The sequence below is a fragment of the Aquila chrysaetos genome, chromosome 11, assembly GCF_900496995.4.
Source record: "Aquila chrysaetos chrysaetos chromosome 11, bAquChr1.4, whole genome shotgun sequence".
NCBI classification, from domain to species: Eukaryota; Metazoa; Chordata; class Aves; order Accipitriformes; family Accipitridae; genus Aquila; species Aquila chrysaetos.
Window position 1 is genome coordinate 23,487,394 of NC_044014.1, and position 15,629 is coordinate 23,503,022.

Below are 15,629 nucleotides of genomic sequence, written 5' to 3' on the forward strand. Positions count from 1 at the left end.
AATAAGCATGTTCAACAGATACTCAAAAGGAAAGAAAAGAAAATTCAACAAGCAAATATACTAACAGATCTGTCTGTAAAACCAGCCAATATCTGGGCTCTCCAGCATGCCACCCTAGCAACAGCTGCCAACACTTAAGTAGTTAAACATTTTCTTCATTAAAATATGCACATAAGATATACGTCATGGGTTGGTGAAGGCTCAGCAGGATGCAGCCTAACTCCAAACTGATCCCAGTAAAACACAGTGTGAAGCGGAGGGTGCAGTCTAAAACTAGTCAACAACAAAAGCCGAGCCCAACTTAAAGGTCTGCTGCCTGACTGTGCCTGCCTGTACAGTATCTGCTTTTTGTTTCTACCATTTCATATTAACAGTAAGTACCCTGAAATAGTAACAGTTGACACAGCCTGAAAATTTAGACAAATGTACTTAATAATAATGGTCTTTCTGATCTCCATATGTCTCAGTTACAGAAAGATGCCTTAGTTCAAGCAAAGCAGAAAGAAACAGTCTAAAATAATAGACTATCCAGGCTAAGGAGGTTTGTAGCAGTATCATGCTCTTCTACGTACGGAAAACTGTTACGAGTTAAAGTCACTGGATAACTACGAGTCCTGCCATGGGGCAGGGAGAAAAACTACAAGAAGGAGCAGTACTGCAGTAAGTCTTAACTCAGCTTTAGGATTAAAGCCATTCTGAAGCTGAGGAGGTTGCTGGTACCCAGAAGTTTTGACTCAGTACTGGCCCTCTCCATAGGCTTCATGCAAGTCAACAGAAAACTTCTTCCACTCCAAGCATCCCCAAAAGGTTGCATGCTTTCCTCTGGTATACAAGATAAAAAAGGCTGGGGAAGGAAAAAAAAAAAAAAAAAAAAAAAAAATCTAGCATATTACCTTTTCAGGAGAGGAAAGAGGAAATACTAGCTCACGTGCCTTGGCAAAGGCAGGGTCCACCGCTACTGCAATCCCAGAGCAACACAGGTCCCCTTCCACAACGGCAGTATCCAAGTAATTAAACTTGTGACCCCATGCTTTATACCTTTTAAACTGTCCCATCTCTCTTTAGAAACAGTGACATCACAACTGCCACAGAACTCCAATTTCAGTGATGGTTTTTTGATTCAAGAGTCTTGACATTGCTTAGTGTGAAGCACTGGCCTTCATTGCATTGAGAAAAACATTAAGGAAAGAATTCACACAAAAAAAAGCACAATTATTTGGCCTTAAAAGAACAAATTTTCACATGAAGTGATTTGAGGTTAAAAATAAACTGATAATTAAAGAAGTAAGTTTGCTAAAATTAAATGGAGGAAGTGTACAAACTCATTAGAACTACATCTAGAAAAATGACTTTTCCACATATCCCCACACTTACTAGCAATTACGGAATTCAATTAAAATAACAAGCATTCAGCATTCACTTAATGTGAAACTAATCAACATTATTCAAGCACTGAAACGAACACATACTTAATGCAGGTTCCCATACACAGAATGGATTCAGCGTGCTCAGGGAGAGCATAACCAATCCTGAGCACCTGGGTTGGTGTAACTCCAGAAACTCCATTTAAAAGTTGATTTTGACTAGTTGAGGATCTGCACACAGATTTGCTGCATGCAGGTAGAAATAACTGCTGTTTAGATTGAGGAAATTATGGTGCACTTTTGCAGTTGAGAACATGCTTCAGTGCCTTTTTACATCAGGGCTAGAGAGTTATTCTACCTGCCTCCCATATGCTTAACCCAAACCACACACTGAAGTCCTATTAGGTCTATCTTAGGCCTAAGGCTGCTCTTGGGATCAGATACACGGTCCAGCCAGACAGCACATCTGGCTCCACGGCCCCAGTCTAGCAAAGTGTTGCCCTCTGTAACACTTGGGAAGGTACATGCTGCAAGTCAGTGTGCCATTGAGTGTTTGGATGGTACATCCTTAGAGCAGTCCCCGACACTTTGGCCAGACATGCTGGCTGTGGGAGCAGATGGATCTGGACATATTTGCTGCTCCCAGCTCCCCTCGAGAGCTTCCTGTAGACATGGCCAAGCCGTTCCTGTAGACACACATGCAAGCACTTCAGAAGAGAGCCTTTCAAAGGGAACCAAAACCAAGATCCCTCGTGTCAATATTAAAAACAGAAAAACCAGTACTGCCAGATCAGGCAAAACAAAACGTATTTTAAATAAAATAAAATAAAAAAAATACTCCAGAACCCCCCTGTGTCTCCTTACAGCTCCCTGCTCTAGCCAGCTAGCCAGTGTCTCCTTGCCAGACTGGAATTCGTGCCTTTCCTGAAATGTGACAGACATAGCAACAAAAGCTTCAAAGCTGCAGACATTCAATGAAAGGTAATGAATTCCTCAGAGCATAAGCCAGCAGCTGTAACCCTGAACACGCCAATGTCCGTACATAACATCCACCAACTCCTTGCCAGCTTGGTCATACCTCTAGACTGATGTTTAATGCTTCCTTCCTCCCCTTCACCCCCAGTACATTTCTTCCAAGGCTGCAGCTCCTTCCCTACTTGGTGTGGAAAAGAGAGCAGTGCATTTAGAAGCCTATTTAGGAGGAATGCAGATAAGTGGCAACTACTTCTGCACAGCATGTCTCTGGATTATCTCACATGCTCTAAACGTTTGAGTACTCCCCCTACAATGGCAGGGGGTAACAAACAGCTCATTAATAGTTCCGAGCAAGGACACACGCTCTTAAGTCACTGGTATCTCAGCTAAGAGTCGCAGGCAGGGGTTATTTTTGGTGGTCTAATGTGCGTGTGGGGAAAAGTAATTTCCTTTCGTTTCTTCTCTTGTTATTATTGACAGCTCTGATGACTCACACAGGATTTTAAAACAATTGCTAAACATGAAATGAGCATTCAAAACTTATTGGGCAGGTCCTTTATATTCCTGAGATTTGGAGTCCTGCTTTACCTTCTCAGGTCTGAATTTTTTACATTTTCAAAGTTGTCTTTCCATATACAAGAGCTTTAAGTATTTTGTGGCTGGACTTAAATGAAAAATCAAATTCTTATTTGTATTAGTATAATCTAGGAGTTGAGGCTTTTAAAAAATGGTAAGCTTTCAGATTCCAGGGATGATCAGCAATCACAAAACTTATTTTCACCTGGTCAGGTCTCACACATCACAGACAGCACTCATTTGTTTAGTCCCTGGCTCAGACCCTTTCTCACATTGCCACCAATGTCCCTGACCCAGATGCTCTGCTCAACCAGCCATGCCATCCCAGCAACATGGAGTCCCAAATCTGGGAAGTGGGCAAAGAGCTGCACTGTAGCCTGTGCCTCCTGCCAGGTGGTTCCTCTGCTCAAAGGAACTTGATGGAAAGAACATCTCCTCCATACTTCTCACTTTGTATTACAAAGTGTGGCAAGAAAAAAATAAGTAGAATACAGGAGGCAGCTCCAGGTTAACCCAGACAATCAGCTCTCTCTCCAAGTATCATTATTCTCTTATCCTGAAATACTGAGAATATGTTGCCCGTCATTTTTATTTTAAGGGTTAAAAAACATCCTGTCATTCCTTCAGAAGACATTATGCTCGTAAGAATAAATGTCATGAAAAGACTATGAATAACCAAGCAGTGCACACAGAAGAATCATACCAATTCTGCACAAGACAACAGCCTTCTCATGCTCTTCAGCAAGTGTTAAGACAGCACAGAGGGAGCAGTGAAAGCTCACTAAATGAAACAAATGGCAGCATAGAACACAAGCTTGGATAAGGTGTTCTTATAAATAATTGAACTTACAGCTGTTAGAATAAATGAACATAGCACATTTCATATGCAGTATCACTGCCTTTTTTTTTTTTTTTTTTTTTAAATGGTGCATGTTTGTTTCCTTCCTAATGGGCAAAATTAAGTTATCTGGGGCATGTGTGTCAGTTTTTGTGCAATTTAAGAGGATTGTGACTCTCTTAATAATAAAAGTCAAATAGGAAATGTAAATTAGGAGATATGGCTTTAAGAACTCAGAGATGCTTTTGAACCAAGTCATCTTACAGTCATCAACTTCAGAGTAAACAAAGTTTAGCTGCAACCTGAGTTAACTCAGTTCAAGGTCACCACTTTTGGAGCAGGGGGCAGAAAAGGATCTCCTGGGTCATCGGGCCTACTCCCATGCTATTGCAGGCAACTGTGTCATGCAATCCTGTGAAAGGACGTTTCACGTTCCAGCTTAAAACTGGTAAGGTTTCCTGCCTCCACTGCTCCTCCTGGAAGCCTGCTCCAGAACTCACTCCTCTTATGGCTTGAAAGCTGTTTCTGATTTGCAACCTAAATCTAATTCATGAAGAGCTACAGCTAAACTGTTTTGCACCAACACAATTTTTCTGTTTAAGCAGCTCTTCCCCCTTGCGCTCACCCCCATTCATACATTTTTAGAAAGTGATTGCACCTCTGGGTCTTCATTTTGCAAGCCTGTAAACAAGCATTTCCAAAGCAATTGGTCTGCATGTTGTCACCCATCTCATTAAATTCTGGCAAATAGCGGAAGTTTGTAAAAGGCTAGCAGTCCAAAGTCTAAACTCTGCTTAATGTCATAGAACCAGAGAGCAAAGCCTACAGCTAACACGCCCAACAGCTGAAAAGCAAGGTTTAAAAGGTAAATCAGCTTTTTTGTCCGTTCTAATTCTGGCCTGTCTACTAAAACCAATTCTACAGTCAGTGCTAGTACAAATAATGATCTGATGTCTACAGGGATCTCCCCGCAAAGAAACAGACCGCAATAATTTCACATCAGCCACTGAACCTTCATTAAGTGACAATGACTTATACCTGCAGGGTTGTGGGGATGAAAGGTGGTTCCTCCCTGAGCCATCAACCTCCTGCTCCACTACATACACATGGCTTAGAAAACAGCCGACCAGAGGGTTGTTTGGCACAGAGCAGACAGAAGAGTAACTTGGCATGCAGTGCATCACCGGTTCCCTCTGGATAAGTTAACTGCTCATAGCAGTAGCCATACAGTCAAAAACATTTCTTATCGTGACAATAGATTTTAAATACACTGTAACTGGGCTTTGACTTCCTCCTGCATCTGTCATGACTGTTCTCTGTTTTTTGTATTTGATGGCTGAGATGATGGTGACAGTAGCTGTGGCCCATGTATCATTCATTTCTGCTAAAGAAACAAATGCCTTTGTGCCACACCCATACGCCCAAGCAGTTCACATGAACATTTTAAAACTTTGGAAAGAAAAATAAAAATTTATAGGACATTTTAAATAAAAACTCGTATTCATCTTAGCACGAGACACAAGGCACAGCATTTGAGACCAGCAGAAGCTGAGATCTCTGCTCAGATTTATTTGTGATATGTATGCTAACACCTCATAGATGGAAGCACTTCACAAACAAACTGATGTACATCCTATACAAGGGAGCTCACTGGGCACAGCTCTGAGGCTGCCAGCTCCAGAGGGAAAGCTGTAAATGATTTGACAGCATACCACAACCCGAGACCATTCAGGACACGTAACTCAACTGAGACTCGTACAGGAATTTGGGCAGGGAGCACACATCTACTAAAATTGGGATTTATTTACAGTTAAGGGATAATTAATTCAACGACACCAGATTTACCTTTTTGAAAAAACAGAAATCTTTCAGACAATCTGCAATGACTGCACCTAGCCAAGAGGATGGTGGTTTTATACTTCAGCTGGAAGAAATAGAAGATTCATTGAGTTCAAGCTGTTGTGAGACTACTTGTAAGAGTTGTGCAGCTGGGGTGCCCTGCGTACCGCACTTAACTCTCTGTACACCTCTGATATGGGGCCACTTGTGCCTCTGGAGAACAATTGCTGTAAATAAACAGACCCAAATTCCAGAAGCCCTAATTATGTATAACAATGGATGCATTCAGCTGACTGCAGGATTGAGGGACACAAACACTACATTGCATTTACTAGAGTGAATGGCATTCTATAAATACAATCAATTAGATCATCTAAACAACATCCAGCAGCTTCTCTTGCATGATTTTGTATAACAGACTACAAAGGCTGTCTTCACCTCTGTCACACACTCTCAGTGAAGTAGTAAATAAGAGGAAGTTGCATTAAGTAGAAATACTAATTAGAGATTGACTAGTGTCACAAAGTTCAAATCCAGATTACAAACATTTCACAAAAATGAGGGTAGAGAGAAGATTCTGATGCACTTCTGACATATAAACCAGATACTTTAATGCTACAGACCATGTTATACCATCCCAGACACATCCCGAGATTCCTAGTTGTGTAAGGCAGAGGAATTGCATAGGCATTAATGAGTGCTCACTGTAGCAACCACACCAAACAATTTTTATTTATGACCTCTGCTAGCACTAGCTGTTTTGAAGCTCTGCACAAACACTCACTAAGCAACAGCTAACACTTTTCAAGGTATATACGTGATTCTTATTTTACACAGAGATGGAAGATTCAGGCCTTTATTCTATGCAACATCTGAAATCAGCTGAGCTGGCACAGTGTAACAAGGTGCGTGTATCAGTCTTGCAGTTTGCTTTTTATAGTTTCAGAATAAGCAAAACCACTTTGAGACTTGGTGTCATTTCCACACAACTGCAATAACCTCCAGGGAACCACATAAAGCTAAGTCTAGCCAACACATATGGGGGGCCAGGCATACAATACTTCCAACACACCTTTGACAAGCCTAGGGATGCAAGTTGAAATTAGACAGGGTCATTTTCCTTGGCCTTTGCCAACCTGGAGGGATTGCTACACTAGAAAAATTGCCAGAGAATTGATTCATCTACCTGAATATCAGGCACAAAAAGGTCCCAGCAGAACTTAGAAGGCTGGTCACTGTCACACATCCAAGGCCAGACAGCAAACCCACACCTGCCAGGGAATTCAGGCTGGAGCGCTAGCTTGCTAGCCTCGTTGGACTGCGCTGCCTCTAAAGTCACCTACACGCTGGAATGAACACAGTGACTGCTCCTCTACTCAGTACTGAGAACGTTCTGAGAAAACCAAACTGCTGGGTTAAGCAACAGTTTGACACCCAAAGTGTCTCCAGAAGTAGCAGAAAGTTACATTCCAGAAGCCAGTCTTCCATCTTCACTTCCCTCTGACTCCTCCACCCTCAGGTGACCAAATTCACATATTGCTGAGAACTCCACATCCGTTCTCATAATTTTCATTTTGGCAACTGCCTCAGAATCAGCATTCAGGAACTGCTTTCAATCCTTCCTTCCCATAAAAATAGGTAGGAGAAAGATCCAGTCACTAGGGTAAGGAGGCAAGGATCTGCCCATTTCCCTTAATGAGAACACAAACCTATGTAATCAATACCTTGATACCTCCCCTCTTTTCAAGCAGCAACTGGAAATACCTATCCAACTGAAAGAAGCAATCTGAAAAATCAGTGTGTACCACCCCAACGGACCTACTCACTCAGTGCATAGGCCAGTGCCATGTAAAGTCCTGGGAGTTCACCCCACATCAGCTCTAGGAGGACTAGCTTTGACTAACTGTGACTAAAAAAACATACCAGTGTCCTTACCTTGATTCAGACTTTTCAGTTAATGGTGCCATTTTCTGAGTCCCTTGATTTCACTCCATAAAAGGCACGAAAGAGTTAAGGAAACCTTTCACTGTGCTGCCCAGTCACTTGGCTGCTGAGTTGTAACAAGAAATTTGTGGAGGCATCTCCCTATCTCTCTCTGGCACCCTTAAATACTTTGCTCCTCCTACTGCTGTGCTTTAATTAGCCAGTTGGTTCTTAGTCACCCCATGCTGTCACTAAGCTTGCTCACCATCAGCCACCCCCACCCAGCCTGCCTGTCACTCCCCCGCCACTGTCATCACGAAAGACGCTGACTCCTCCTGCAGCTCTGGAGCTGGGGAAAGGAAAGAGAGAAAGTTTGGAGGTGACACTCCATGGTAGCATGGGTATGGGATGCACTTCAGAAGGGAAGTGACAGGCAGACCTTGAAGAAACATTAAAATACGGGGAAAGTACTTGAAAAAGCACTTTTTTTTTTTTTTTTTTTTTAACCAGGCAGCATCTGCTTGTCAAGGAACAAATATTTTCATCAGCACTGGACATGGCAGATCCTATTTCAATGGGTAGGAGCTGAACAGGCAGCTAATGTTTCTGCACTTGGCAGCTGAGATTTGTAGCATAAATACCTGACATGACACAAAGGGAAACTAACTGCTTGCATGGCTATTACAAACTATATGCCCGCTCCATGGACATCGTAACAGGCATCAAAGGAGCTTTCAAAGCCACAAGCTGTACTAGGGTGTCCCTAAAGTGGAGTGTCCCCAACACAGTGCAGCCTGGCTCCCCTTTAGACAGCCTAAGACTCACACTGGAGTGGAGATGGTGCCAGCTTTTAGGAAAGTGAGGGTACACTCACATCCCCAGGCCTGGGCAGCCTGTTGGTTAGGAAGGTGAGTAGCAGCACAGGATCATAGAATGGTTTGGGTTGGAAGGAACCTTAAAGATCATCTAGTTCCAACCCCCTGCCATGGGCAGGGACACCTTCCATTAGACCAGGTTGCTCAAAGCCCCATCCAACCTGGCCTTGAGCACTTCCAGGGATGGGGCATTTACAACCTCTCTGGGAAACCTGTTCCAGTGCCTCACCACCCTCACAGTGAAGAACTTCTTCCTTACATCTAATCTAAATCTACCCTCTTTCAGTTTAAAGCCATTACCCCTTGTCCTATCACTACATTCCCTGATAAAGAGTCCCTCCCCATCTTTCCTATAGGCCCCCTTTAAGTACTGGAAGGCCGCTATACAGTCTCCCCAGAGCCTTTTCTTCTCCAGGCTGAACAACCCCAACTCTCTCAGCCTGTCCTCATAGGGGAGGTGCTCCAGCCCCCGATTATCTTCGTGGCCCTCCTCTGGGTGCGCACCAACAGGTCCATGTCCATCCTTCTTATGTTGGGGACCCTAGAGCTGAACACACAGTACTCCAGGTGGGGCCCAACGAGAGCAGAGTAGAGGGGGAGAAGCACCTCCCTTGACCTGCTAGCCACACTTCTTTTGATGCAGCCCAAGATGCAATTGCCTTTCTGGGCTACAAGCACACATTGCTGGCTCATATTCAGTTTGTCAACCACTAATACCACCAAGTCCTTCTCAGCACAGCTGCTCTCAATCCACCCATCACCCAGGCTCTATTTGTGCTTGGGATTGCCCCAACCCATGTGGAGGACCCTGCACTTGGCCTTGTTGAACTTCTTGAGGTTCCCATGGGCCCACCTCTCAAGCCTGTCAAGGTCCCTCTGGATGGCATCCCTCACCTCCAGCATGTCAACTCCACCACACAGCTTGGTGTTGTCAGCAAACTTGCTGAGGGTGCACCCAATCCCCCGTCCATGTCACCGACAAAGATGTTAAACAGCACCGGTCCCAGTACCAACCCCTGAGGAACACCACTTGTCACTGGTCTCCACTTGGACAGTGAGCTATTGACTGCAACTCTTTGAGTGCAACCATCCAGCCAATTCCTTATCCACTGAGTGGTTCATCCATCAAATCCACATCTCTCCAATTTAGAGGCAAGGATATCATGCAGGACAGTGTCAAATGCTTTGCACAAGTCCAAGTAGATGAAGTCAGTGGCTCTTCCCTTAACCACCAATGCTGTAACCCCATCATAAAGGGCCACCAAATTTGTCAGGCATGATAAGCCCTTAGTGAAGCCATGTTGGCTGTCACCAATTACCTCCTTATTTTCCATGTGCCTTAGCACAGTTTCCAGGAGGATCCACTCCATGATCTTGCAGGCACAGAGGTGAGACTGACTGGCCTGTAGTTCCCCAGGCCTTCCTTTTTCCCCTTTTTAAAAATGGGGGTTGTTCCCCTTTTCCAGTCAGTGGGAACCTCCCCGGATTGCCATGACTTCTCAAATATGACGGATAGTGCCTTAGCAACTTCATTTGCAGGTTCCCTCAGGACCCACGGATGCATCTCATCAGCTCCCATGGACTTGTGCACCTTCAGGTTCCTTAGGTGGTCTCAAACCTGATGATCTCCTACAATGGGCAGTTCTTCATTCTCCCAGTACCTACCTTTGCCTTCTGCGACTCAGGCAGCGTGGCTGGAGTGCTTGGCGGTGAAGACTGAGGCAGAAAAGTCATGGAGTACCTCAGCTTTCTCTATGTCCCAGGTAACCAGGTCTCCCGTTTCTTTCCAGAGAGGGCCCACATTTTCCCTAGTCTTCCTTTTATCACCAATGTACCTACAGAAGCTTTTCTTGTTGCCCTCAACATCCCTGGCCAGATTTAATTCTAGCAGGGCTTTAGCTTTCCTAACCTGATCCCTGGCTGCTCAGACAGTTTCTCTGTATTCCTTCCAGGCTATCTGTCCTTGCTTCCACCCTCTGTAGGCTTCCTTTTTGTGTTTTGAGTTTGTTCAGGAGCAACTTCATCCACGTAGGAGTCCTGGCATTTTTGCCTGGCTTCCTCTTTGTTGGAATGCATCACTCCTGAGCTTAGAGGAGGTGATCCTTGAATATTAACCAACTTTCTTGGACCCCTCTTCCCTCCACAGCTGTATCCCATGGTACCATACCAAACAGATCCCTGAAGAGGCCAAAGTCTGCTCTCCTGCAGTCCAGGGTAGCAAGCTTGCTGTGTGCCCTCCTCACTGCCCTAAGGATCTTGAACTCCACCATTTCATGGTCACTGCAGCCAAGGCTGCCCTTGAGCTTCACATTACCCACCAGCCCCTTCTCGCTGATGAGAACAAGGTCCAGCATAGCACCTCTCCTCGTTGGCTCCTCTATCACTTGGAGAAGGAAGTTATCATCAACACATTCCAGGAACCTCCTGGATTACTTATGCCCTGCTGTGTTGCCCCTCCAACAGGTATCGGGGTGAAGTCCCCCATGAGGACAGGGGCTTGTGAGGCTGCTCCTATCTGTCTACAGAGGGCCTCATCTGCTCAGTCTTCCTGGTCAGGTGGCCTGTAGCAGACCCTAACTATAATGTCACCTGTCCCTGCCCTCCCTTTAATCCTGACCCACAGGCTCTCAGCCTGCTCCTCGTCCATCCCCAGGTGGAGCTCCATGCACTCCAGCTGGTCACTGACATAAGAGGGTGTCCTGGTTTCAGTTGGGATAGAGTTAACTATCTTCTTAGTAGCTGGTAAGGTGCTATGTTTTGAGTTCAGTATGCGAAGAATGTTGATAACACTGATGTTTTCAGTTGTTGCTAAGTAGTGTTTAGTCTAAAGTCAAGGATTTTCCAGCTTCTCATGCCCAGCCAGCAAGAAAGCTGGAGGGGCACAAGAAGTTGGCACAGGACACAGCCAGGGCAGCTGACCCAAACTGGCCAACAGGGTATTCCATACCAGGTGACATCACATCTAGTGTATAAACTGGGGGGGAGTGGGGGCAGGGGATCGACGCTCGGGGACTAGCTGGGTGTCGGTCGGCGGGTGGTGAGCAATTGCACTGTGCATCATTTGTACATTCCAATCCTTTCATTATTGCTGTTGTCATTTTATTAGTGTTATCATTATCATTATTAGTTTCTTCTTTTCTGTTCTATCAAACCATTCTTATCTCAACCCATGAGTTTTACTTCTTTTCCTGATTTTTCTCCCCCATCCCACTGGGTGTGGGGGGAGTGAGTGAGCGGCTGCGTGGTGCTTAGCTGCTGGCTGGGGTTAAACCACGACAGAGGGTGACACCCCCTCCTCATCTCCCCTGCCTGCCCTTCCTAAAGAGCCTGTATCCTCCCAACACTCCAGTCATAGAAGCCTTCCCACCACATCTCCATGATGCCAATAAAATTATAGCCCTGCAAGCATGCACACACCTCTAACTCCTCTTGTTTATTCCTCACGGTATGTGCATTTGCATGGAGGCATTTAAGTTGGGCCCCTGATGAAGCTGACTTACTGCCTGGAGTGGGTGGAATTCCTTTGTGCTGCTCTTCTTCAGGTGCTCTCCTGCTGACCTGTGATTCATCTCCAGGCTCTGGGTATCTATTGCTAGCACTAGCATCAACCTGGTAGGAGTGGGATGGATTAAGGTCCCCCTCCCTTGGCAACTTTTGTTTAAAGCCCTCTTCACCAGTTTGGCAAGCCTATGACCAAAGATGCTCTATCCTTCTCTGACAGATGGACCCCATCAGCCCCCAGTAGACCAGGTTTCTCATAGCTAGTCCCACAGTCTAAGTAGCCAAACCCCTGGCTGTAGCACCAGTCCCATAACCATTTGTCAATTCACTCTTCCTTCCATAGTGAATGTCTACAGAACAAACAACTAGGACCAAGACTTCCTGAAATCAGACCTTGGGGGTTGGTTCATGCAAGACCAAGTGGTAGCTTAATAGTGGAAATAATCTGAAGGAGACCCTCAAGTCTCTTGGTACTGTCCTTTGTCACCAGACCACAGCAATGAGTGCACCAAGCACTGCTGGCTTTCGTGACTGACACTCTAGAGTGTCTGTCTGCAGCCTGTCTCTGGATTTTGATTCCTAAAATATGCATGTACAGGCATTGATCTGCTGCCAAATTCACAGATTGAAAAAAGGTACTGAAAATTACTGCAAGGCGAGCATCTCGGCATTCAAATAAGACCTAGAAAGCAACAGAGATGGCAAGAGTTGCTGATTGCAGAAGTGCATAGAGCAAAAGTTACTGTGTGGGTCAACCCTTACTCTAACTTTAGATTCTTTCAGTAAAATGTTAGTAAAAGACAGAACAAAGGTCTCCAAATACCTACACACACACCCCCATACTGATGCACTGTGAAATGCTGACTGAGGTTCTGTCAGCAACACAAGCTTTCCCTTTTCCTTCCCAATACACCTTTTAGCATCCCAATACTTACCTCCCACCAAATGAATCATTTAATTGTTAGCCAATATAGGCACAGTTCTGACTTGGTATATTGGCTAAGGGGCCAGAAGAGGTTGGAAAATGCTGCTCTATCTTACTTCATTTAAGCCCAATCCCATACCTCAGTGTTAACATGCCACTGGTAGTTCTAATTAGAGTAAACAAAGGGTCCCCCGAGCCCACATTTACTACCATGTCCCAAAAGACAAATGCTGGGGAGCTTGTATCTGAGGTTTTGGTTTCATTTACCCCAGGAGATATCAGAGGCTATTTGCAAAATTCAGGTCTGGATCTAGGTTTAGACTCCAGGTACTTTAAAAGTCAGGTGTATTTGGTTTGGGCGGAAGAGGAAGAGGGTTATTTCAGACATATCAACAGTCAGAAGAAAGGATGATGGAAAACAGTATGTTTTCAATGGTCATAGCCTACTGTCCTCTCTGGAAAAAAACAAAACAAAACAAAAACAAAAACCAAAAAACCAAACACAACCCCCCCCAACGTTGTTCTCAAAAACAAACCAGGAAAGCCAACAACATTGTCCAAAGTAAGCAGTGCAGTCACCACCAGCTCCAATTACTTGAAACATACTTGTTTATACAACAGGACACAACAGGAGACCTCCCTCACCACCCAAAGATAACCTCCTTGATATCCTTCAAGTCTGTTGTGGAACCTGGACCACATGAGAGTGTGTCAGTTGGAAGCCCTGCTTGCAGTGTAGCAGGTGTTTATAAACAAGCCTCTGTTAGTTTGTCTTCAGGTAATAAAAATGACCATGATTAAAAAGTTGAGAGAGTAGAAACCATACTGTAAAAAATAACAGCTAGTGAATGAAAGAATGGCACCTAGGGAGAGGCAAAGTAGGGAAGGATCTGGGGGCTGGCTCAGGTCCAAACTTAGATAGGAAAGTTCAGGTCAAGGATTGGGTCTGAAACACTTCTAGTCTTTGCACAATAACCAGCTTAGACAACCTTCAAACAGCTTGGCAAGGAGGGAGGAGTTTCTGCTACAAACAACCACTTGGATGGTAAACTGAATTTTCACAGAATTTTCTATTCCACTTAGGTGAAGGGAGAGCTAGGCAGCAAGCTTTGCATGGCTGCACTGCCACATAGCTTGGTTGCTTCCAAAGTCAACCCTGAGTGCAGGATAAATAGCTTTATGAAGTGTTGCTGGTTTACCATCAACCCACAGTAATAGTGTACTATGTATTGCAATTTTCCTGGCAACTGCTTCTGCACAATCACTGGTGTATTTTTCTCCCATAATACCCACGTCTTTCCAAAAGACAACATCACCTTAACAGCTGAAGGAAATAGCAAAAGGGACAAAACAATTTGCACAACAAAGGAAGTCTCCGGCATAACAGAGGCACATGCCAGTCCTAGGATATTCTGGACCACTGTTCTAGTAGCCACTGGACAAGCCTACCCTCATCACGTCTGTTTTGCTACCAAAGTCATAAACAAATCCTTTCACTGGAGGGAGTAGGTTGTTCCAGTTACAAGCTACTCTGTGAAGTTTGCTGCACAATCCCTATGGTTTTTGTGTTTTGATATATGTCATACAGCCATACTAGTTCTTTTATGCCACCCCAATATGCCATGGGGCTAGACTTTCCAGCCACAAGAAGAGGTCGAAGAGGTGCTGTGACATGCAGTTTAGAAAAGAAGGTACTTTTCATAGACCAGGAGATGTTAAGCAAAAGCGATTGAGCTTACTTGATTCTGCAGATGGAGGAGGAAGGCAAGCAAACTTATATCATGCTTGAGCTTTTAGTTCAGTTCCCTCTGAGTTCTGGGTTTGAATTGCAAAACAAAACTCAGCCACAATAACACGCTCCTGCTGGAGTTCCACCCAGTACTGTGAATGAATACAAACTCATTCACCCAGCATCCTCGCCCTGCTGGGCTGAGCTTCTGCTTTGTTACAAAACAGCTGCCCAGGTTCTGGTTAGGATAGTTTTACAGCACCCTCCCTGCTATCAGAGATGAGCCCTAGCTTGCCCCAAAACTCCCAACACCTGGATCCCCTTGGACACCTCAGACCCGAGCCTGAACTCTGCAGCTCAGTCCTCCCCAGCTGAAAGCTATGGGAACCAGTGTCACCGCAGAATGAAATACTGCTGCCAGCAGCCCCTACAGCCTGCCAGGCAGCTTAGTGCAACTGCATAAGGACTCAGGAAGCACCTACAGCTGAATCTGTATGGCATGAAGGAGTTCAGACTGTCACCAGCGACTGAGCAAGACTACTTGTAAAGATGTATACAGGCTATTTAAGAGCTCTAGATAGGAACTTAATCTGCCAGTAGGAGCAAGTCTGCAGGGCAGAAGAAGTTACGGGCTAGCAAGAGGCCCTTGTAACAGCAATGTGTGTATTAATCCAGTGAAAGCACATAACCTGCTAAGCGTACAGAGAGAACAGCACAGGCTACAAGACAAACTGCTAGAAAATTTTCTCAAATGGCTAGGAAAAGCAAATGCATAATTTGGCTTCCTTGCTGGAGACTGAAGAACTGTCCTGTCTGGCTGTTAGAGATAAGGGATATGCTGTAGGCTGGTGATCCCTCATTTAAAACAGAAAAAAGTAGTACCTGATAGGATCACAGTTTACCAGGATTTGGGATCTACAGCATCTTAAGGGAGACTTCTGTGAGAGGCATGGCTCTCACTGCTGTCTTCTACTGACTGGAGAACTCAGCAGAAGCTGGAAAGCACTGCCTCACCAATACAAGCTGGGAGTGATCAGCTGTTTAGCAGTCACCCTAGTAGCAGTTTCTCCCAGTTGTCACCGAT

At 44.9% G+C, this 15,629-nt stretch overlaps 1 protein-coding gene across 1 annotated transcript in view; it reads right to left on the reverse strand.

The window, feature by feature from the left end:
- The window catches only part of SORBS1 (sorbin and SH3 domain containing 1), an 80,961-nt gene extending 73,287 nt beyond the window's left edge, over positions 1-7,674 (reverse strand). The window contains exon 1 of the mRNA XM_041127405.1: positions 7,528-7,674. Within this exon, the coding sequence (XP_040983339.1) occupies positions 7,528-7,559 (32 nt within the window). The 5' untranslated portion in view covers positions 7,560-7,674. The remainder of the gene's footprint in view (positions 1-7,527) is intronic.
- Between the last annotated feature and the right edge of the window lie 7,955 nt (positions 7,675-15,629).